The 24,204-nt window shown below is 50.6% G+C and overlaps 1 protein-coding gene across 2 annotated transcripts in view; it reads right to left on the bottom strand.

Moving 5' to 3' along the window:
* Window positions 1–11,492: 11,492 nt before the first annotated feature.
* STARD8 (StAR related lipid transfer domain containing 8) overlaps window positions 11,493–24,204 on the bottom strand; it is a gene marked incomplete at both ends in the record, with an annotated part of 73,582 nt that continues 60,870 nt past the window's right edge. For both annotated transcript variants that reach the window (XM_084258235.1, XM_084258236.1), the window contains 13 exons: window positions 11,493–11,610; window positions 11,759–11,935; window positions 12,036–12,253; window positions 13,173–13,397; window positions 13,613–13,727; window positions 13,982–14,192; window positions 14,627–14,825; window positions 15,271–15,430; window positions 16,116–16,289; window positions 16,906–18,296; window positions 19,513–19,576; window positions 20,809–20,890; window positions 23,781–23,852. In XM_084258235.1, coding sequence (XP_084114361.1) covers window positions 11,493–11,610; window positions 11,759–11,935; window positions 12,036–12,253; window positions 13,173–13,397; window positions 13,613–13,727; window positions 13,982–14,192; window positions 14,627–14,825; window positions 15,271–15,430; window positions 16,116–16,289; window positions 16,906–18,296; window positions 19,513–19,576; window positions 20,809–20,890; window positions 23,781–23,852 — 3,206 coding nt within the window. The remainder of the gene's footprint in view (window positions 11,611–11,758; window positions 11,936–12,035; window positions 12,254–13,172; window positions 13,398–13,612; window positions 13,728–13,981; window positions 14,193–14,626; window positions 14,826–15,270; window positions 15,431–16,115; window positions 16,290–16,905; window positions 18,297–19,512; window positions 19,577–20,808; window positions 20,891–23,780; window positions 23,853–24,204) is intronic.

Here is a 24,204-nt window from a genome sequence, read left to right as displayed (position 1 = left end):
GAACATTTTTGCACACAACACTAATGATAAAGGACTGATCACAAAATCTGCAAAGAGCTGATGAGACTCAACAACAAAGAAAATAATCCAGTCAAAAAATGGGCAGAAGAGCTAAAAAGAAACTTCTCTGAAGAGGAAATGCAAATGGCCAACAGGCATATGAAAAAATGTTCAACATCACTTTTAATCAGGGAAATGGAAATCAAAACTACCATGTGATACCATCTTACACCAGTGAGAATGGCACATATTAAAAAAAAAAAAGAAACTAGCAACAACAAATGTTGGCGAGGTTGTGGAGAAATTGGAACTCTCCTGCACTGCTGGTGAGAGTGCAAACTGGTCCGACCACTATGGAGAGCTGTGTGGAGATTTCTTGACCTACTAAAGATAGAGCTTCATATCATCCAGCAATTCCAGTCCTAGGTGTTTACCCAAAGGACACAGAAACATCCATTCCAAAGAGCACCTGTACCCCTATGCTTATAGCAGCACTGTTTACAAAAGCTAAGCTTTGGAAACAACCCAAATGCCCAAAAATAGATGACTGGACCAAGAAGATGTGGTCCATATACACCATGGAATATTACTCAGCATTCAAAAAAAGATAAACACATGCAATTTGCAGCAACATGGATGGCGCTGGAAGGGATCATGCTCAGCGAAATAAGCCAGAAAGAAAAAGAAAAATACTGGATGGTCTCACTCATAGCAGGAATCTAGAAAACTTAAATAAGGGACCAGGAAAATGAATAATTATAAGAAAGTGAAAATCAAAATCAACAAAATACTATGAACCAAAGACACTCTATTGGGAGTGGGCGGCGGGGATGGGAGATTTTGGGGTCAAAATAAGTTGGTTGCAATTGTATGGGGAATATAAAAATAAAATTTATTTAAAAAATGGAAATACCTTATGATCCAACAATCCCACTTTTGCATGTGTAGCCAAGGAACACGAAAGCAACATCTTGAAAAATTTTATGTGCCACTATGTTTATCACCACATTATTTACAGTACCTAGATTTGGAAGCAATCTAAGTACCCACTGACAAAGAGATGTAGTGGATCCACACAATGGAATATTATTCAGGAAATTATAAAGAAAAATGTTACCATCTACAGCAAAATGGAAGGAACTTGAGGGGATTATGCAGAGCAAAGTAAATCAGAAGGAAGAAGACAAATAGGCAATTTCACATATATCAGTAAGATAAAATAACAAAGTAGATGAACTGACAGTGCAAAATAATTATAAGCTAGAGTTTTGGATATAAATAATCTTAAACACAGTAGTTGAAATTTTCCTTAGATTAGTATAATATACTATCAGAAATAAAAGAAGAAAATGCATAAATGTCATATATGTCAGGTGGTATCAAAGCAGGGAAAGGAATGCTTGGCCGATGAGGGTGTATATTGCCATCTCAAATATAAGAACCCTGAGAGAAGAGAGAGAGTTGGGCAACTAGCAGGACAGCATAGGGCACTGAGGCAGTTGTATGCCTTACATGGTCAAGAGGCGGCAAAGGGGCCAATGTGGCTGCTGCTGGTAGAATGAGGAGTGATGTTAGAAGATGTGGTCTGAGAGGCGACAAGAGGTGAAGATGGACAGGGCCTTTTGGACCACCACCAGGACTTGAGCACAGAGCCATTGAAGAGTTTAGAGCAGGGGGTCGTTCTGTAGTCTGTGTTGACCATGGATTTATGGAGGCAACCAGGGCAGCAGGGAGAAGCTGAGAGTCCCCAGTTACCCGGTGAGATGATGCTAGCAAAGACTAGGATGGAATCTGTGAAGGTGGGAGAGAGTGGAGAGGTTCTGGGTAGATTTTGAAAAGAGAAACAATAGAGCTTAGATTGGACAAGGTGCAGAGAAAGATGGATATGAAGGATGATTCAAAGATTTTTGTTCTGAGCAACAGAACAGATGGAGCTGCCATTTATTGCTAGTCACTGAACACAGTCAGACCCAAGATGTAGGGAAGGGGGTAGGCAAACCAAGTTCCAACAAAGCCCATTAACCTCCTCAGTGCAGGCCCCAGAGCAGGTCCCATTTGACTTGGTGAAACCCCACGTGTATTGATGGAAGAAGGGACCTCATCATGCACTTGTCTCTTCCCTGGGTGGTACTTACCTGCCTTCCAACCTTGGCTACACAACTTGACCACCCCATGAACAGTGAAGTGATGAGACCACATCACACAGTGGTTGCTGCCAGTCACCCCTTATATTCGGATGAATACAGACAATGCTAGACCAAGTGCCTACTGAGGCCCAACTATGTGAGGAGATGTCACCTCTGGTGTTCACAAACTTCATGTCCCCACAGTCAAGGCAATACTGTGAAGCTTTCCTGGAGGTTGTCTGGGATGAGGGCAGCAGTTTGGGGAGAGGCAGACTGAGCACCAGGCCTCTGGCTGCACCACCTTCAGAATCCTGTCCGGACAGCCCCTCCCTGTACCTCTTGTCGAGGATCATCTCCTTGGGGACTGTCAGACAATAACCTCATCCTGCTGCTCCTTCCTGAGGGTGAGTTCCTTGGACTTTCTGTAAGTCCTTGATACTGTTTTCCTTTCTCCCCATATTTGCTCCAGCCAGGGAGCAAAGAATCTGGGATGCATGTGTGCATGTGTGTGTGTGTGTGTGTGCGTGTGAGTGTGCGTGTGCATGCAAGCACACACATGAGCATGCATGTGCAGTGCAGCTGATTGTTGGCATATCTGTGTATTTATAGTTCTTCCTGACCCCAGGAGGACATGGGCTTCTTCCCAGAGAACAGGGACCTGGAAGTCCCCAAGTCCATTGGCTAGCACTGGTGGCAGATGTGGAAGGCAGGCCCTTTCAGCTGCCTAGACCATGCCTCCACCTTCACTGGGTGGGCACACAGGAAGAGCTGGGTGAGGGTTGATGCTTATAGTCACATAGCTCAGAAGCAACAGAGTTGACACAAGATCCCATGACTCCTGGCTTTTAAAACTGGGTTTTTTCTATTCTCCCAGAGCAAGGAGAAGAATCTTCATCCCACCAGTCCCATGGAGCATGCCTGAGGCCCCACAGGAGTCTATGGGGTGACAGTGCTTGGTGGATGTAAAGGGTCATGAGAGATGGCTCTTGGGTGTTGCGTCTCCCTGGAGTGTTCAGCAGAGTTCTAAGCCCCCAGAAGACACTCAGTCCTGTCCACTTGATAGCCACTCTCCAGGCACCCACTGAACACTTGTCTTAGCTCCATGCTCACCCATCTTACCTGCACCCAGATACCTAAGCTGAACTGGCTGCAAAGACCCCTCCTTGAGAGCTCTAGGAGTAGGGCTGTGGGATATATCACATTCCCTAGAGCCTTCCTGCTCCCTTCATCTTCTCCCCCTTGATCTCCTGACCTTATGCACTTTGATCCTATTAACCTTGGCCGCTTAACCCCAATTGCAGCTGGAAGGATTCAGGTACCCTGAAGTTTCTCAAATTTGGCACTATTGACATGTCAGGAGGAGGAATCTTGGTTGCGAAGCCCAACCTGTGCCCTGAGCAGCAGGAACCTAGTCTCTGGGCGTCACATTACGTGCAACTAGAACACCCTTCCCCTCTGTCTTCAAGTTGTCACATTATCAAGTGTCCCCTGGGAGGCAAAATTGCCTTCAAGTATGAATTACAGGGTTACACTGAAGGGAACTATTTTGGTTCTGCCCTCCTGTCTTGGGAAGGCTACAGTGGGCTAGTTTGAGTGGTGGGCTAGTTCGGGTACAAACTACCATGATCACGCAAGACCCTTTCCTGACAGGCTCCTTGATTGCTTGGCACTGAGACCCATAACCCCAGGGGCCAACACTTGGTGGATATGCCTAGGTACCCTTTCACACAAATCATGAGGACTAGGAGGCAAGTAGATTGGGATGAGAGCTGGTGGGGAGGGAAGAGGCAGTGTTGGGGAGGACGTGGGAACTTGTCAGTGTATTAGCAGTGAAGTTGACTCTGAATTTACAGTGTCAAGTCCTAAACCAATGCACTACTTTCCTTTTGGGACCTCTCAGATTTTTCCATGTTTCTCACACTGTGTCCACTCTTTGAGCCCCTCTCAAATGCTACCTTGAAATGATGCTCCTCTTTATTACCCACTAAGATGACATCGTGCTCTCCTCTCTGCCATGGGGCACATCTCCTATGTTTCCTCTCACCTTTTAGCCCTCTCTGAGTCTCAGTTTCCCTGGCCCTGCAAAATGGATCTCTAAGCCCTCAGAACATGGGAGTGCTGTGAGATTCAGACCGAAGCAGTAGCAGTCTGTGTAGCATGAAGGTGCCTGAACATGGTCTCCCGTCACCCTTCCTCATCTCACCATCTCCACGGCCCAGGGCCTCAGCTGGGGAGATGCCTAACTCAGTGATGTAGCGCTGTGCACTTCCTTGTGAGCAGAGATTCAGGGCTACAAAGCCCTCTCTGGGGCCAGGCCTCTAGGCTTCAGTCAGAGTAGGAAGTAAGTGTGCCACTAGGGTGTAAACAGTGCTGCTACTCACCTCAGGGTCAGACCTGACCTAAGAAGGCAGATGTTGGAGATGTTGAGAAAATCTGGTGTCTGGGGCTCAAGTCCACTTCTCCTCCTCCCATCTGTTCCCATGAGCTGCTCTCCAGGGTAGGAGCTCAGCCCTGCTATGTGCCAGACAATTTGAGTCCCTGCCTATCCTCCTCAAATTCTGGTTCTAACTCCAGGTCTCATGGGAGTCATTATAGCCAGTTCTTCACCCCCAAGCAAGATAGGTGGTGCTTTAGTGATCTAACATACAACCCCAATTTCTCCAGCTGCTTCCTAGACAGACTTCATTTCTTTTGTCCATGGGCATGGAATCCATTTCTCACCACCCTGTGGGTGAAGAACAGAGCCCATCATTTGTTGTTCCTGCTCTAACTGGGCTTCATTTTCAACCTCATCACTCTGCCTAGCTTGTCACACCACCTTGCCCAGTCTAGTCTGGTTTTTGACTTTCCTGTGTCTGCAGGGCCAAGCTTCAAGTCCAGGTTAAACACCTTGCCCAATCTAGTCTGGTTTTTGACTTTCCTGTCTGCAGGGCCAAGCTTCAAGTCCAGGTTACCCCATTTGCTAGCTCTGTGACCTCACGGAAGTCACTTCACCTCTCTGGGTTTCAGCTGTTCTCATCTGTAGAATGGGGCTATTAATCAAAGAGTGGTGGTGAAATGTGAACACACTAATGCATATAAGGTATTCAATATAGTGCCCGACATGACAACTGCGCACTCAGCATAGAAGAGGAAGGGTGTGTGAGTCAGTAGGCAGGGCATGACATAAGCCCTCAATAAATGTTAGCTATTGTGCTGCTACTCACCTCAGGATCATTTGGGAGAAAATGAAGTATACTTTATTCGCAGTGGTTGACCTGGTTTCCCAGACATGTAAAACCATGACAAAAGGCTCCCCTACCTCCCTCCACCTTGCCTGCCCTCACTGACTGCTCTTTCCCACTCACTCAGCATGGGGCCACAAAGACCAAATTTGTTCCCACCTAGCTTCCCTGCTAACCACCTGATTATTACTGTGCACAACTTCCTTTGCCTCTCTGAGTCTAAGTTTCTGCACCTCTAAAATGGGGATGAAAATTGTACCCAGCTATAGGGTATGAGAAAACAGGTGAATGAGCTATGTCCGCCATATGGTGAAATTTTGTTTTCTCTTTCTGTGTTTTTCCTCTTTTTCCTGGGCCCTGAGGCCTGCCAGCCTTCTTAAAACCTTGCTTCTATCCCCACTATGTCACTCTAACCACTCTCTCCTCCATTATTCCTACTTCTCTTCCTAATAAAGTTGTCACCAGCCAGGACACAGCCACTTCCTCTGTCTACACAAATAGTGCTTGTTCTTTCTGGCATTGTTCTGTGACCTGGACACTGTGTCCTACTCCATGGACAAGCTGGGACCACAGATTCAGTCCCCATTCCCCCAGGAGCTGATTGGAAGGAGGCCAGCCTCGGACTGGGCCCAGCTCTTCCTCTTCACATTAGAGGAGAGGAAGCTGAGAGCCCGAGAGCCCCACCAGGAGCCCTGACCATAAATTGCTCTAATTTGATGTCAAGGGGATTGTCCCAGGTCATGGGAGCCAGCTAGGTGCCCTAACAGAAAGTTGCTTGCTCCTCTAAACTAGGAAGCATAGCTGGGGAAGGAGAAAGGGAGTTTATACTCCAACAAGGGTGGTAGAAAGCACTGCTGTGGTCACATATGCTTGATGTGCCTGAAGTATAGAAGAAGGCATCCAGCTGCCCAGGTCTCGAGGCCTCCTTCCCTTGAGCAACAGTGTTTTAACTTTTCTACAGACACTCCTTCTTTGGTGCCCTCTGCCAGCGCCAACTTACTGCTAGGTATAGGAGGCCCAGAACCTCAGGCCCACAGAAATGCTGTAATTTTAATTTATTTTAACATCAGAAGAAAAAAACTGAACATAATAACCATGAATATATAATGACGAACATACAGCAGCCTGGATTCCATTCCATACAGTCAGAAAATACATTTTAATATTGTTTCTGAAGGAAGGGCACACCAATGCAAATGTCGCTAGGGCATGAAGTCCACATGTGGCCCTAGTCTCTATTCAATCCCAGGGCCACACTGCACGGTTCAACTAGTTTGAGTGGCCCCACAGCAGCCCAGTTCAACCTTGGACACTTCCTGACCATGCTGGAATCCCAGAGGCAGGGCAGGGGAGGCCAACTCCTAGCAAGCCAGGGCTGGAGACAGAGGAGGTGGCTTCCATGACCCAACACTTCACACCCTGTCCCCTGGCTGTATTTCACTCCTCCTGGCCTTACTTCCCTTCCGCCAGTGTTCTCCAAATGCAGTTCTTCCTTTATGCAATAGCTGTCACACCTGCCACTTTCAGTTCCCTCCCCACTGTTACTCCAACCTAAGGCCTCCAGTGGGCAGAAGGAGCTTTCTCTCCCTTTATACTGGGCTTGGACTTGGGAGTCTGGACTGCAGACCTAGTCCAGCTGCCTATTTTCTTTGTACCCCAGGGCAAGTCTCCTTGCCTTTCAGATCTCCATCCTGAAAGGGTGGATGCCAACACTTCACAGGGGACTTTGAGGTTGAGAGGACATCTTGTGTGAGAAAATGGATGGCATGGTGCCTGGTGTATCACAGGCAGTCAGCAGTTTAACTTAAAAATAATAACCACCTTGTGGAGGATAGGAAAAACATCTTTTCAGAGTCAAAAAATTGAAGATTAATCTGGAAAAGAACAATCTGATAGGAAAAGGGTCCTGGCAGCTGCGGTCTCCCCTCCTGAACCCCCATGAGGTAGGATCCAGCTTATAGAGGCAGGGTTATTCTCAGTAAAACAAAACAAAGCAATAAGCACAAAAACAAACAAACAAAAAAAACCCTCACATTAAGCAGGCAAGCATTCATTTTGGAGGGCGTTGATAAATTTCTATCATCCTGACAGAGTATGATATGCATACGTTAAGCTCAGGGAATCATTATTTCTGTGACAAGTGCAATCTGCTTGTGAGGAAGGTGCGGACTTTAGGAGAGAAAGATCTATCATATGGGAAATGCCTGTTTAGTTGGATGCTTTGTGTGGCTTCAGGGGGTGCTCCAGGCTTTCTGATTGAAAACTTTGGCTGTGGTGGCCACAGGGAAAGGTGTCTGCAGGGTGCTTTTTATTATTATTTTTTTAATTTTATTTTTAAAATTTATTTACATATATATATATATAAATATATTACATCATTGCTCCTTTTTAAACAATGTTTGCTTTTTTTTCCCCCTCAGGTGTAGTCCCCATAGAATTTCCTCCAATTCACCTTTGCACCATCACCACAGTCTGCTGTGGTCCTCCCTCCTTCTGATCCCTCTCCCTCCTCCTCCTCTGCAGAATGTGTCTGGTTTATCATTGTCTGTTTTTGTTTTGTTTTGTTGTGTTTTATATTGTTATTTTTCCCTCTGATGTCATATTTGGTACCCTTATGTTCCTCCTATTAGTGAATCCATCGGTATTTTTCTTTTTCCTTATTTCACAGAGCATAATAACTTCTATCTATATCCGCGTTTCCACGTTGCTGTGAATGGCATGAGTTTATCTTTTTTGATTGCTGAATAGTATTCCATTGTGTGTGTGTGTGTGTGTGTGTGTATACCACATGTTCTTGACCACACACAAAAAAAATAAACTAGGGTCTTTTTTTTTTTTTTTTTTTACAGCAAATCTCTTTGATACGCTGACTCAGCCTCTACAGGTCTATTTTGCTTTGTGCCTAAATTTTGCTTATTTTCTTCCACAATTATGTTTAAACTGCTGATTTTCTTCCACAGTGTCCGTAATTCTCTCCTGGACAGTAAAAAAAAGGTTTGCTGTCATCCTCTCTCACCCTTCCCAGATGTCCATGCCACTCCCAGCACCCAGTCATGCAGTCTCACGCTCCCTGCTCCCTGCTCCCCCTCCCCACCACACGCATGCTTAATGGCACTAAGCACACACTCCCTGTGCTGATCCAGACACTTTGTGGACACTGGGCCACAGGGACGACTCTCACCTAGTCCCGTCCCTGATGTCACCACCGAGATGTAGAGACATGTTGGTACATTTGAGGTTAGTTTTATGTTACCAAAGTCCACTCAAAAAGTGTTTGAGGAGCAAAGGGAGGGAATCAGTTAGGAGAGGATGACTGAGGCTGGGGAAAGAAAGAGGCGAACTCAGGCTGGCATGAGATAAAAGACTGAGGGCTAGAAGTGGCTGTGGATAGTGTTCGTCGTGTGGGAGTAACGGCCTGGGCCAGGCACATCATCATGGTACCCACTCCCGCGTGCACAGGCTGTGGTGATCCATTTGTAGACTGCATGGTGAGCTGGGCAGAGAGGTGGGGATGGCAGCCTCTGCTTTATGCAGGGATTGACACTGAGGTCCAAAGAAGCTCTCTTGCTTGGCACTACCTCTCCCAGAATGCTGGACATAGGGGTCCAGGGCAACAGAGTCCACAACAGAAAGGATACAGGAATTCTCAAGCCTTCCCCAAATTATCCCTCATAACTGTCTCCTAGATTCTATCACCTCCTGGGTTTTCATCCTGCTCACCTTCACGACATTCTTCACCTTGGAAAAGTAGTCATTCCAGTGCCAGAAAACCCCTCACTGCCTTCCTCCAGAACTTGTGACTCAAGTGTCACACAGCTATCCCTTAATACCCACCCTACTACATGCAGCTGTGGGGTACCACCACTGTTTTCCCAAAACCAAGAGGCTCATAGGTCTGTAGCTCCACCTAGCTCTTAGGAACAGCAGTGAGGAAAGGCAAAGCAGAACCCAGAAGAGTGGAAGGCAGTGACAGAGAAGTGAGACAGAGAAGGCACCCCAATCTGCTCAGGCTGGAGGGGTACAGACTGAGGCAGGTAAACCTGAACACCTACTGAGCCAGACTAGCATCGGGTATCACTTCCCCATTTCCTTTCTGAAGAGGCGGAGGCTCAGGAGAGACCCTTGCTTGCCCCCGACTGCTCAGCATACATTTGATCACAAAGCCTGTACTCTCTCTTGCCCCTCCAAGCTGGGACATGTGAATCCTACAGCAACATGGCAAAGGCAAGCTTTTTTTCTTGGGGGAAGTCAAAATGCAGGGCTCCTCTAACCCCCTGAGCTGCATTGGTCACTAGAGCCAGATCAAGGGCTGCCACGAGGCACTCAGACCTCTCTTAGATGATTTGACAGCTGGAACAGGGTCCTCAAGCCCTCTGGGGCTGGGTTGCCACTTTTCATGTGTGTAGAATGGAAAGGACAGCACAGTCAGGGTCATCTTCCCATGGAGCTGCAGTCAGGATGCTTGAGGCTATGCGTGTGGGCCACTCGCATCAGGGACACCAGCCAGGTCAAGGGGGTACTTTGTGGTTTATGCCCAAGGCCTGGATCCTCAGATTCTGCCCCACCCCCAAATCACCTCCTAAAGAGAAGCGCTGAGGCCCCTCCCCATTCCTCCTCAGCTTTCTCTAGTTCTATACCAATAGAGCTCACAGCCTCAGACCTAACACTGAAGCCATGCTGTCACCCATCCCATGTGGCAGTTCCACATGGCTTGTCATCTCAGCAAAGACAGCCACGCAGCCAGAGTGCATCTCCAGTTAATACTTTATTGTTCTGCTGAGGGGTCACATGTACCCTGCTCTTTGCCTTCCCTCTCCTCTTAAGTGCTCTGCTCCCGAGGCCTTCTAGACCCTTGCCCCACCCACAGATTATAGTACACTCACGAGAGAATATATATGAATGTGTGTATATGTGTGATATATGTGTCTATATATACACAAATACATATATATATTCTGACTGTACAGTATTTATAGGTACAAATAAATGAGATGGGCTTAAAAATTACAATGTTGGCTGGGAACCATCCCACTCCAGTTTATGTAGCTGAAAGAATTATAAAGCACTAGTTGGAATTTGCATGTCATTTGAATTTCCATATGAACCAAAATGGCCAGTGGACAGGATAGATCAGGTTTGGATAAAACCCAGCAGATTGAAATGACACTAGGCCCTTCTACCTGCTGCCTGAGCACCAAGCCAGGGGCCAGGTCTCTGCTTGAATGAACTATTAGGTTCCTATTCCCAGAGGCAGAAAGAGCAGGAAAAGGGGCGAAGACACAGATACAAACTCATCGCTGCCATGTGCTTTTGCTCTCTGCTTGCACAGTGAGAGTGAGGCCCTCCACTCTCCAGAGATGGCAGTTCGTGGTCAAAGGCTACATGGGCCCTCAGGGATTGGCAGGCAAAGTGTGGGATCCAGATCAGTGGGGACTGGTTAATTGGTCTCTTGAGACCTGAGAAAGGAAGGATCCCCACCCACACACTCTCAAATCCCAAGTTATCCCAAATCATCACGTCACCTGCTAGACGCCCATCCGTGCTTGTGCTTTAAATCAGCCTCATCAATTTCAGCATCGTATTTATACAACTAAAACATTTTGTGGTGGCTCGGCTGCCCTTGGACTGCCTGTGCCTATCTTCTCCAGGCCAAGTTCTCTGGAAAAGCTAGTTTTAGGGCCAAGGTTGTCCCCATGGGCAGGATCAGAACCTCCACAGGGAGTCTAGCACCGAAAAAGGGTGGCTTGGCCTCTCAATCTGACAGAACTCTGACGGTACAGTCTGCTCTCCTCTCCTTCCCCAGCAGGTGGGAAAACCATCAAGGCTTCAGACCAACTGGGCTATGTGGGTCTGGAGGGCAGTGGCGGCCTTCCTACTCGGAAAACCCCTCTTCTCTCTTGGCTGAGTAGAACAGGTTCCGGGGCTGGAAGTGGAGGTAGAGTGGAGATGGCACACTGACTTTCTCTTTTCCTGCCCTGTATGTTCAGAGGATCTTTGGGAAGTGAGAAGGAAAGGTAAGGGGGCCACAAGGACCCAGTTCTGCCCTTAGATGCCACCTCTGGGGGCTGCTCTGCCCCTCTCACCCCCTTACACCCTTGGTGCCAGGCTCCAGAGTGGTGTCATCCTGGGTTCAGGCTGAAGCTCACAACTTTGTCTCAGGGCCAGCTGTCTGAAGGATGGGGAAGGAGTCCCGGATCTTTGCCACTTCTATGGCACACAGGTGCCCAAAGACTTTGTTGTACCAGTCAGGAGAACGGCCCCTGGGGAGGCAGAAGCAGGCATGTGTGAGCAATGGGTTCTTCCCTGAGCCCTTGCCAGGAGAGGAAAGAAAGGACTTGCCTCCAACCTCCAGGGATCAGTGGCCTGGTGCAGAGGCCAGGAAGGGGCCAGAGCTATGGGGTCTGGTACCTTAGGTCAGCGCGGCAGATGTGAGTGAGCCGGGAGCGGCCCAGGCCACAGGGCTCCATGAGGTACTGGGAAGTGAGCATCAGGGCCCGGACCCCTGACTCTGGCACAGGTTGCTCAGGATCCAGGGACTGGGAAACCAGCAGGCAACCCCCACGAGGCAGGTCAGAGCGCCACATCCTGCAGGGAAGGAACACACATGTTCAGATTCCTCTGGAGGCCACCTACTCACCTCCCCGCTACCCCAGAGCACAACAGGGTAACAGCCAGGGCTCCTCACCGGAGCACCACGAAGTCACGGCAGGGATGGGGCGCCATGCTGTCAGTGACGTAGTGGTACAGCTCCACACCAGGCATCAAGGCTTCCAGCACTTGGGCCCGCAGCAGGTCTTCATCCCAGAGGGCCCGCTCCCGCAGAATGCGGTGCAGCACCACAGCCGGAGGGGCTGCTACTTCTGTGGACGCTTTCCACACACGTAAGGGGTGGCCATCTGCTGCCTATCAGTCACAAGGTTGGGAGCAGGAGGCAGCTGTCAGGTCTGGGTCAGTCCCACTCCAGCCTCAGGCCAGGCCTGTGTTCACTGCAGAGACTGGCCATCCCTAAGTTCCTGGACCTGTTCCATTTCAGACGGCTGCTTCTCTGCCCCATCAAGAGTACATGGAGGTGACAGAACAAATGTTCCCTGAGGCCTATTAGGCTCTACCAAAAAAATAGGCACAGTGCTTGGCATTTCTGGAAATGAACAGGAAGAGGAGGAGGTGATGGTCCTAAAGGGATCACCACCTCTTGTGGGTGACAGAACTGTGCAGGCCACACAAACAGCCACTGACCGAAGCTTTGGTATGTGCCAGGCACTGTCTGAGCCTCTCCCCACTGTGACCCTGTAAGGAAGTTTTTACTATGACTATAATACATGGTAAATGCAGCCTTGCCATCTTAGTCAGGATCAGATTTCAAAAAAACATGACCAGTGCAAGAGAAGGACAGGAGAGTCATTTCTAGCCTGCGACATGACAGGAAGCTCTGGATGGAGAAGGTGGCATGGTAAGTTGGGGCTTCAAGTGGCTGGGAAATGCAGTGCTTGGAGACAGGTCAGTCAGGCAGCAGGACAGCACAGGCAAAAGTACCAAGGTGGAAATATCAAGGGCTCAGCATGGCTGGTTCAGGGCGAGATGGGAGTAGTAACAATCTGGAGCAGGGCTTTGGCAAGGTAATTCCAGCAGGGATCCAGACAGAAACCCCTTGGTCTCATGCTTCTCAGTTCCTTAAGGTAATTGCTCTGCTGGTTGACATTCTCTAAGAATCACATACAGGCACAGTGAGGCTGGCAGGCAACACCTCCCTTTGGGATCCAGGCCCCTGCCTGCAGCATACCCTCTCTTAGCTGTTGGGCAGCTGGAGATAATCAGCACTCACCTTCCTGCAAGCCAGCTCTGTGTGTTGGGGTCCCGGCACACTCATCCAGCCCTTGAAGCGCTCGGCAGCATCGCGCAGCAGCTCCTGGACGCTCTCCTCCATGTAGAGGTTCAGGCTCACTCCAGTTGCCTGGGCCTGCCGCAGTTCAGCCAGGGCGGGGCCAGGAGGGCTGAGTTCAGCGGCACTGTAGGAGCCACACAACTGTAGCACCATGTCCTGGGGCACCTGGGAGGGCACACACACACACTGGGCTATGGTCACGGGGAGCATCAGTAGTTAAGGGGGTAGAGAGGCCTGGCTCCTGCAATAAGAGTGGTGAGGAATCTTTTGGGAGAAGGGTTGGAAATAGGAGGTTGAGTCAAGTTGACCCCGACCCCTGACTTGGGTGCAAATGGTTCCCTGCATCTGGAAAGGAGGCACTGTGGGCCTGAGCAACTCACCTGGAAAAGTTTCTTGCAGTCACTGATCATGTGTGATAGGCCCTGGGTAGCCGCCATGTTTTCACTCAAGTCCCGAGGGCCTGGCCTGCCAACTAAGATGCGTTTGCTCTTGATTCTGGAGGAAAGGCCCAGGAAGGAAAGGATGGCACAAGGGCATGAGGCAAGACATGTGAGAAGCCACTAGCTTCCAGCTCCCTAGAAGCCAGCTTGCCAGTGGTGAAGACAAAAGGTCCTGCTGCTCTTTGGAAGATCCTACTTCACAACATACCATGGTGCCTGAGAAATCAGGCTGAATTGCAGTGCCAGCCATCAAGGGCCAAAAATCCAATGGGACCCAAACCCTCCCTTCCCTGCCCTGCCCTGCTTCACCTGGGTGAGGGGCTATCCTTCTTGGAGACATTGAGGTGGAAGATGGAGGGGGCCAGGCACACTGCCAGGTTGCCAGCTGTCATCTGGTTTTCCTCAGCAGAGGCAATGTCACTTAGGAAATAGAGCAGGGTCTGTAGCACCTCTCGGTTCTCATCAGGGAGTAGCAGGGTAGCGGCTTGAGCTGCTGCCAACCATTGATCCTTGGGCAGGACTATGAGGAAGAAATGGGAGAAAGGCTTCCTTATTCCCCTAGAGGCCCCAGTTGTGCACCTCCTGCTTTTGGTAATGCAGAAGGCACAGCAATGCCAAGGGACGTTGGGGAGACAGAAGGGGGTGGGCTCTGGGTGCTAGATCTAGCACCCAGATCTAGGTGCTAATGTGCACAAATGTGCTAATATGTTGCTAATGTGCACTGTGCTAATGTGTTGCTAATGTGCACTGTGACCTTGGGTAAGTCCCTACTTTTCCTTGGGGCCTCAGTCCATCCTTCCACAGAATAGGCTTGGGGAGGCCAGATGGTGAATGTTCCAATGAGCTAACAGGTGAGGCTCCATTTGCCTGCACGAGATTTATCTCCCACAAGCCCTGGGATTCAGAGAGGTTGAGAGCAGGGCAGTTTTGTGGGGAAAAGTGCAGGAAACTCACGCTGGTAGATCTGCAGGAAGGTGGTGGTGAGCTTGCTGGTGAAGATAGGCTCGGGCAGGTCCCGGAAATACTGCTTCAGCAGGTCAGCCACATCATAGGCCGACTGGCCTTCATAACAGACATGGTCGGGGGAAGTCTCATTCATCTGGCGCAGGTTCTGGATCCTAGACTTCACTCCAGACTTCCGGAAGATGCCCACCTGGTCCATGCAGAGGAGGGAAGGAAGGAGGGGTAGAAGGGTGGGTGGGGGCCCGTGAGGCCAGCCCTCGCCCATGGGTCAGGAGTGTAGGCTGTCCCCCAGAGATCTCCAAGCCTGGCAGGCTTCCCACTGGCAGGGGAGGTGAGAATGGTAACACCAGAGAGAAGGGGTTTGATGGCCTCAGCCAAGGCAAAAGCTGGCTTCCTAGTGATGAGTAGGAAAAGGTGGGCCTAGGTTAAGGCAACAGAGCCCAGGCCAGAAAGAAGTTGGCGCATGGCTGGGCAAAAGGGAGCTTTGGTTCCATCCTTGCTGGGACTTTCTGAGGACCAGAAAGGCCTCTGGTGGAGCAGTGAGATCCAGGGGAAGGAGCAGAGCAGTGCCCTCCCCAACTGCTCAGCCTCAGCCCACCCCAGCACCACCTCTGTGGCTCCCCAAAGGGTCTCACCTGGTCCAGGCACTGGCTACGCAAGTAGCGCATAGCTTGCTGGATGCTTTGTGGTAGTGGCTGGCCTGTGCGCTGCACATGGATGAGGGGTGGCACCCCAAACACATGCTGGTCTCTGTAGTCTGGGGTCTTATTCCTCTTCATGAACTTGGGCACTGACCTGTTTGGGGGAGGGACAAGAGGTGAGGAAGGAGTGGAACAGGTCCTGACATGGCTTGGAGACTGTTTGCAGTCTCAGGGGGCTCAGAAAAAAAGAACACGTGTTACTTCTATTGATTTTTGTTTGCAGATTATACTGAGATTCATATATGTTGGTCTATATTTGTGACCTCTTGAAGTGTTTGATACCCACCTCATTCTAATGGTCCATATTTTACTCCCCTTGGCATTGCTAATGAGTGGCTAACTAAAGAGCCTGACAGATGATGCAGTGAAAGGATTATGATGGGGAGGAATTCTCTAGCAATGGGGAGTCACAGAAGGGAGCTGGTCTGGAGAGTGACCCCAAAACTCCATTTTAAGCCAATGTCTCTGGTGGGGGCATGGAGGTTGGAATGGAGAGGAACAGCTCAAGGCCCTAGGTTCACCTCCCTTCGTCAAACATGGCACCCATACTTACATGGATCCCATATGCACTGCCCTGCCCCAGATACCAAGAGCCACACTGATCTCTGGAGCCACAGCCCCTCTGGCCTGATACGTCAGGTCACTGAGCTGGCAGGGAGACTCTGCCTGCTGGCAGCCACCCTCTGAGGCTCACCCTCCCAATATCCTGGCATGAGGTCAGGCAAGAAGACAGGATATGGGCAGGAGCTCCCCAGCCACCATGGCTCAGCAGCACTCACCAGACCCAGCCCTGTTTGTGGGGCACCGTGTACTTCTCCATGAAGGCGGTGAGCCGCAGCAGCGAGCCCTTGTGCAGAAGGTGGATCTGGCCCGCAAATTGTCGGTTGATCTCCAGAGACTCAGAGTTGAGGCTGGGCCGGTGGGAGTTCTGGAAGCTGTGCCAGCGGAGTTTCCTGCTGAGAAGAAGGGGAGGAAGCCAGAGGAGCAGTTTTGGGTAAAGCTTTGAAAAGGTTATGTTCTTCTAGTCCCTTTATTCTCCCAAAAGACAAAATAAATCAGGGGAATGGGGAAACTACCTACTGTTGACACTGCTGCTGGGCCCTGAGGGGGCTGAGGAGGGCATCATCTTAGATGCCAGGGCTGCCCAAGATGCTGTCAGGGAGGATGGCCCATTTAGTGCCAACAACCCCCAACTGAAACTTCTGTGCCAGGGCTGCTCCAGAAATCCCAGAATGGAAAAGTGGGGATCAGAGACCATCTCCTCTAACACCCTCGGTTTCCACATGGGGAAACTGGGGCCCAAAGAAGAGCTACAATTTACTCCAGGTGATACCAGAGGCAGGGCCTAAAGCAACATTCTGTATTTTGGAGTCCTGCAGGCTTCCCATTTCCCTCCTGGGACTGGCTGCCTGGAGGCAATCAACCCATTCCCAAGCACCTACCCCTGGTCCTCTCCATTAAGAAACTGACTTAAAAGGGAGGCAGGATGGGAGAAGGGAGGGAAAAGGAGTGGAGGGGGGTAGAGAGACAACAGAGGAACCTGTCTCCACCTCTACCATGAAGTCCCACCTGCAAGGTCTGGTAAGCGAGGCCCCAACGCCTGAATCTCGCCGTTCCCGGGGAGCTGCTGCCTGGAGTCCAGCTGGGGGCCCTGCGGCCTCACCCTCGTTCATGAAGCTCCCACTGTTATCCAGTTCACCCGAGGAGGCCCCAGTGTAAGAAATGGAGTGTCCTTCTTCCACAGAAGTGGGTTCTCCTCCTGAATTCACCTCCTGCTCATCATCCTGGGCTGGACTGGGGGATTCAGCCTCTGCCTGTGCTGGGAATGCAGCCTCAGCTGGAGTCTGAGATGGGACTACCGGTTGCACATCCGCCTGGCCCAGGACAGGGGACTGTCTTTGCGCCACAGCCTCTACCTGGCCCAGAGGTTCGGCCTGGTCTTCATCCTCAGCTGTTGCTATTTCTACTGATAAAGTAGCTTCTTCCTCTTCTTCCTCATCTTCTTCCTCTTCCTTCTTTCCTGGCCCCAGATCTGGGTACATGGCCTGAGACCAAAGCTCTACCCGTTGTTGCAGCCCCCATACATGCTGAAGGATGTCGTCCAGGTGGGCATAGCTGCCTTCACCCTCCTCTTCATCTTCAGCCTCAGCCCCGGCCAGTACAGGCTCCACTGGGTACAGCTCAGGCAAGTTGTCATAGGTGCTGGCGTGGCTGCCTGTGGAACCACAGGAGCCACGGCGTCCCTCGTAGCCCCAGCGCCTACCTGGCTGCCAATCTGCCAGGCGGTGTTCATGGTCAGGACACAGGCTCTCAATGGAGAGGGAGCGAGGGAATGTGCCTGGTTTGTGGTCCCTGGGCACGTGCACCAAGTAGTCACCCCTGTGTGTCAGCTGAGGGTGCCAGAATGTGGCAGGCCAGGCCTCCCAGGCCCTCTGAACCTCAGTACCACCACCACTGGCTGAAGTAACTGTCTGGTTCTTGGCCCTGTAGAATCCAGCTGAGAGGAAGCCACGGCGACTACAGGAAGTAGAGGCTTTGGTGGTCTTCTCCAAGGTGGCTGCCTTACGCTCGGGCTCTGCAGGTCGACCGCCACCTTTCTCCTTCCTCCTCAAAGACTCAAGGTGCTTGAGGAAGCTACGTGAACGGTGCTTCTTGGCCTTGGACTGGAGACCCTTTTGGCCCCGGGTGGGGCTGAGGAGGGGCCGTTCACTTGGGCCAGGGGTACAGCCTAAGAAAGGCAGGTCTGCTGGCTTAGGGGCCGGTAAGCTCACGGCAATGGCTGGCAGGGAGGTAACACTAAGCTCAGTGAGGACACTCTCACAGCTGGAGGTCACTGGAAGGCTAGGGCTCAGTGGGGCCAGCAGATCAGAGGAACCCACGTGAGACCAGCACTTGTTTTGTTGCTGGAAGGCCCAGTGATTGCTGATGGTGCACTGCTCTTCCTCCTCTGAGTCTTCATTCTGGGAAGGGTGCCACAGGAGCAGGTCAGAGAAACCCAGCCCACAAGCCCTTGTTTGTGTTCCACTCTCTGTCTCCAAACTCTTGGGGGACATAGAGGTGCAGGGCCCTGCCTTCTGCCTGGGGATATGTTTTAGAGGGGAGCATTGGCTCTGGCAGAGCTGGAGGAAGCCAGTAGTCATAGATGGAGCCTAGAGGGTTGGTAGTGATGATCTGATTAATCTCATTCCCCCTCCTACTATTTTACAGAGAGGAAAACCTAGACCTACAAATGGGAAGCTGCTGGCCCAGGGCCCTAGACCATCATGCAGTAAGTCAATAACAGACCAGAGTTAGAATCCAGGCTCCTGGACCTCCTGACCTCAGCAGCCTCCCAAGTCTCTACAGTCTTAAATTAGAATCATAGAATGCCAGAACTGAAAGGAAATGTTACATTTTCAATTTTTTTCTCCTCATCTTCAAGGTGGAGAAACTGAGGCCCAGGGAGAGAAGAGGCTAGCCCGAAGTCACTCAGTAGTCAGTGGCAGAGCTGGGACCAGGGGTTTCCTGCTTCCTGGTTCAGGGCTCTAACCACTTGGCTGACCCACTGATGGCAGGCCTCTGGTGGAGAAATCCCCAGGGGAGACCTGCAAAGCCTGACCCCACACACAAGGGCTTTGTGCAGTCTCAGAGTCCTCTCAGTTTCTGCAGTCCCAGATTGGCAGAATAAGAAAGACCCTTGGGAAGCTATTGATAACACCCCTAATTTACTGTATAAAATGAAGGTCAAAGGGATGAGATCTTGTGGGGTTGGGGATCCTGACTTCTCAGACCATACAGGCCATGTTCTTTCTACCACATGTTCTTTTCTGCCTCTGAGCACCCCCTCCACCTTACCCCACCACACACACACACAAACCAAGGTCAAAGACATTCTGCCATCAAAGGAGGTAATTGAAGCAGATGGATTTCTCTAGTAAATGCAGATGGGAGAAGTGGGTTGAGGGCAGGGGTGGGTAGGTGAGCCCAAAGGTCAGGACACATGCTGTTATACTCCAAACTCGCCAAGACCCAAAGGCCTCATAGAGCTCCCCGCACCCCACTCCCAGGCTGGAGAAGGGCACTTTTCTGGATACCCCAGACTCCCAGGATGATGGAGCTAATTTCCCAAGAGAGGTTTGCATGTCCCGTGTTCCCCCGGGGTCCAAGACCACAGACAGCACCCTCGCCATGACTCGCCTGCTTGCATTGAAAATGAACCTCCAGTTTCATCGAGGCACAATTGTTCAAGGTCATCAGCCTCCTGCAAGGAAATGAAGCAGCACTGACCCAAGGGCTCCAGCCCCCCATAACAGGCATAGCCTATCAAACACTTCCAAGAGGCCATCACATGCCCAAGCCACCAAAACCTTTCCCAACCCCAATGTTTGTGAGATTTCAGCACCAGGCACGTCACTGGGAAGCTCCTGCCCTCCAGGAGCTTATAGATGGACACAAACTACTACCAAGGTGGGACAGGTTCAAGAGCAGAGCAGAGCAAACAGGAGGTGCAGCAGGCACAGAGCAGGTGGAAAAATAAATTTCCATGAACGGAGGCGGGTGCATATGGAGAAGCCTTCCCAGAGGAGAAAAATGAGATTTGGAGGGAGAGGGAAAAGGGGACAGGAGCTCTGACAAGGCAGGGTCAGTAAACAAACCAGTATAGATGTGAGACAGTGGCTGAGGCTGATAAGGTTAAGTCAAAGACAGATTGCCAAAAGCCTTGGGCATCCTGCATATTAAAAAAGCTTTGGACTTTCACCCGCGTGCAGGGACATGGTTTAAGCAGAGGGGCACCGCTTGGAGGCTGACCCTGGTTGCTGTGGAGAGGCTCGAGTGGCTGGGACGGAATGCAAAGCCTGAAAAGAGGATGGCCAGTGAGGAGGCAACTGTAGTCGTTTTAAGGAGAAGCCATGGTTTGACCTCAAACAAGGGCCAAATCATATGAGTAAAGAGGGAACACGTCAGAGGAATGTTTAGGGGACCTAACTGAAGGGAGAAGGCATACAAGCCACATCCTGGCTTTCAGCTAGGGTGCCTGAGTGATACAGAAATCAGAGTGGGGCCTCCCTGGTGGTGCAGGCGGTTGAGCATCATGCTGTGAAGCTGTCCACAGCCTCTGCAGCGCAGGTTCGATCCTGGCTGGCCAGCGAGGGTCCCACGTGGCACGGCAGACCTCTCCTGCCTCACCTGCTGCTCCCCTCAGCAGTGTATTTCAGTCAATCTGCCTATTCTTCTCCCCCCTCCACCCCGCCTCTCTCTGGTGAATCCTCTCACCCCCCTGCATCTCTGGCCTGTACACCATATCTTGTATACATGAATAAATAAATCTTAAAAAAAAAAAAAAGAAATCAGAGTGAACCTGTTGATCCCAGCAGATGCATCTGGTGAATAGGTTGGCCTTCTCCTGTTAGAGGGGTCAAGTGTTTGTTTTTTCCAGAAGCAAGTTCCAAGCCAGGCTCTTGGCCTCCCAGGCCTGACCCAAAGTCCCCCTACCTGCACAGGGCCCCCAAAGAGTCCTCGTCCAGGTAACCGTGGTCCTTCTTCACAGAGCCAATATCCAGGGGAAACAAATCTTCTGTATAGCAGAGAGAAGCCAAGATGAATTGAGAGTGGTGAGTGAGAAATTCAGTGCCAATAACCTTTGAGCTCGAAGAGGGAAGTCAGGGAAACAGGGAGGCAAGATGGCTGGAGCCAGGGAGAAGGAGAAAGCCTGAAGTAAAGGAGGGGCCCAGGGCCTCCCCTGGTGGTGCAGGCGGTTGAGCGCCGTGCTGTGAAGCTGTCCGCAGCCTCTGCAGCGCCGGTTCGATCCCGGCCAGCCGGCGATGGTCCCACATGGTGCGGTAGGCCTCTCCTGTCACTCCCACTGTTCCCTTCAGCAATGTATTTCATCAGTCTGCCAGTTCTGTTCCCCACTCTGTCTCTGGTGAATCATCTCGCCCTCCCGCGCATCTGGCCTGTACCCCGGTTCTTGTATAAAATAAATAAAATAAATCTTTAAAAAAAGGAGGGGCCCAGGAGCTCAGGGACTGCTGGGGGAAAGGTTGAAGAGAGGCCAGGAGAGTGGAGCTGAATGAGAGGACCCATCAGTCACTGAGACAGCTCCATGAGGGACTGAGGGACTGTACGCCCGAGGCCCCGGGTGGCTACAAGAACCTACCTGGGCTCCCCTGGGCCCGTTTATTTTTTTTTTAAGATTTATTTATTTATTTATTTATTTGTTTATTTGTTTGTTTGTTTGTTTGTTTGTTTGTTTATACAAGCCCTGGGTACAGTCAGAGGTGTGGGAGGGTGAGAGAATTCACCAGAGCCAGAGCGGAGAGCAGAACAGGCAGACTGACGAAATACACTGCTGAGGGGAGCAGCGGGTGAGACAGGAGAGGTCTGCGCGCCATGTGGGACCCTCGCTGGCGGCAGAGGATCGAACAGGTGTTGCAGAGGCTACGGGCAGCTTCGCAGCCCAGTGCTTAACCGCTGTGCCACCAAGGGAGCACCCCCTCCCTGGGCCCATTTAATCCTGGGCTGCTCAAACTATGAGCCTCCTCCTTGAGCCAGGGGGCAGGGAGAACGTAGCACAGAGGACAGAGGAGACCATGTGTAGGTGACCCAGAACAGGGGATCCTGATCCTCTGGAGAGCGGGAAGAGCGGGAAGAATGAGCAGAGGAGAAGGGAGAGGGAAGCCACACACCTTTAAGCTTTACTGTTAAAACAAGCCCATCTACTCATTTAACTAATATTCATTGAGCACCTACTTTGTCCCAGACACTGGGGATACACCAGTGAACAAGACAAAAATGACCCCTGCTTTCATGGCGTTTACGTTCTCATGGGGGCAATGGACAATAAACTATGAGAAAAACAAGGGACTGCAGTTATAAATGCCATGGAGGACATTATTTGGGGTGATAGGGTAAAGGGAGGCTGGAGTGGGGGCTACTCGAGAGATGTGGTCAGTTGAGGACTTTCTGAGGCAGTGACTTCTGAGCTGAGTCCAGAGAATAAGGGCCAGCCATGCAAACGGCCTGGAAAGTACCCTAGGCCAGATGGACATGAAAGCCTCCAAGCTGGGAAGAGCCTGGTGTGAGCAGGCTGTAGGAAGAAGCCTGGAGAGAAGAAGCATGGATAGAAGTTGGATGGTGTGGGCTTGTGGGCAAGAATACAGTGCTGGCTCAGGCTTACTTAGCTGAGTGTGCTGGGAAGCCAGAGGAAGGTTTGCAGGGGAAAAGTGATGGAGTCAGATCTAGGCTCATGGGGTCCCTTTAGCTTTTGTGCCTCCAAGAGTAGAGAAGGGAACACAGGAAGAAGGCTGAATCACTAGGCCAGGCCAGCGATTATGTTGAATCACACCGGATGTGACAGTAAAGGTGGTAGTTAGTGGATTGATTCCAGATATATTCTAAAGGAAGAAGGGACTTGCAAAGGGTCATACATGGGGGAGGGGTGAAGGGAAGGAGGAATTAAAGAGATTTCCTGGATGTGAGGCTCACGTGGATGATCTTGCTCTCAGAAGTTGGTATTTAGATCTGTTAAATCTCACACAACAGTTGGACATCTGTGTAGATACTAAATTGGTGGCCAATCAGGTCTTGGAGCTTGGAAGTGATATCCACACTCTCTTCTCTACTCTGGAGGCACAGAAGCTAGAGGGACTCCGTGAGCCTAGACCTCCTAGTTATTGGAATACAGATGGCACAAGGGTTCCTTGACTACGAGCTCTTGAGAAGGAAATGTTGAGATAGAAGAGGGGTCAGGATTGAGCACTAGGACATATTAGCTACCAGCTAGAGTTAGCAGAGGCAGCTAAGAAGATTGAGAGCAGCAGCGAGAGAAAGCCAGGAATGGGAGAATGTTCCAGAAGTAGATGATCCTAGTCCAGCTAGGGAGTGGCCAACTGCACTGAGTGCTGTTGAAAGGCTGAGTAAGGACTGGGAAATGACCACTGAATCTGACCACAGAGAGGTCACTAGAGAGCTTGATAAGGACTGTTTTGTTGGCAAAATGGGGGTGAAGCCAGGGTGCAGTGGGGGTGTGGAAGGAAGAGGGGAAGTGGAAAGAGCAAGCCTGAACAACACTTTAAAAAAAGAAAAAAACAGGAAAATAAAGGGAAACAGAAAAGTGAGGCCACGGGGAAGATGAGGTGAGGGCAGAGGCACCAGGGTGTATGCTCCACATGACATCTAAGTAAATGGTGGTCTCAAAAGGGGTACGAAACAGTGGCCCTGGTCAAGATGTGGGCAACACCAGAGCTTACGAGAGTGTTCCAGCAGAGACAATGACGTAGGAGATGGATTGGAACTAGAGGAGCAAAGTCCCTGAAAAACTTTGAGCAGGATCCAGGCACACAGCTTTAAATGAGGTCAGAGACAGGATCTGATTTGACCCATTTATAGATGAAAAACAAAATGGAAGAATAAGGAAAGCTTTGGGGTGGGATAGTGTTGGGTAGGGTGAGGTGGGGGAGCCATACCTTCAAAAAGCCGAGCATACTGAGGGAATCCTGTTGCCCGGAGCCACTCACATGCTTTTTTGGCCTCAGCTTCTAAAACAGAACCAGAGAGAGAAGCAGGCAGGGAAATGGGGTTAGTAGGGGCTTGCAGCTCTAGTTCTAGTGATCTAGAAATGGGGAGAGAAGCACTGAAAGGCTAGCACATTTGTTCCATATCACAACCAGCTCAGATTTCCCCCTGTTCCCAAGCCCTACCCCGTGTATGTTGTGGGCCACTGTCCTTGAGCCAAATTCCCTGCTTGTCCTACTCATATTCTCAAACCATGCCATCCATGGAGCAGGTTGATCATCCTAGACCAGCAAGGGCTATGAAATGCTCATTCACTCTCCTCATCATCATATCCGACATCCTCAGCCATCTTCATAACCGAGACTCATTTAACAC

Source organism: Talpa europaea (assembly GCF_964194135.1).
Source record: "Talpa europaea genome assembly, chromosome: X".
Classification (NCBI taxonomy): Eukaryota; Metazoa; Chordata; class Mammalia; order Eulipotyphla; family Talpidae; genus Talpa; species Talpa europaea.
The sequence above is the reverse complement of the archived record's forward strand: the minus strand, read 5'-3'. Positions and strand labels throughout refer to the sequence as shown.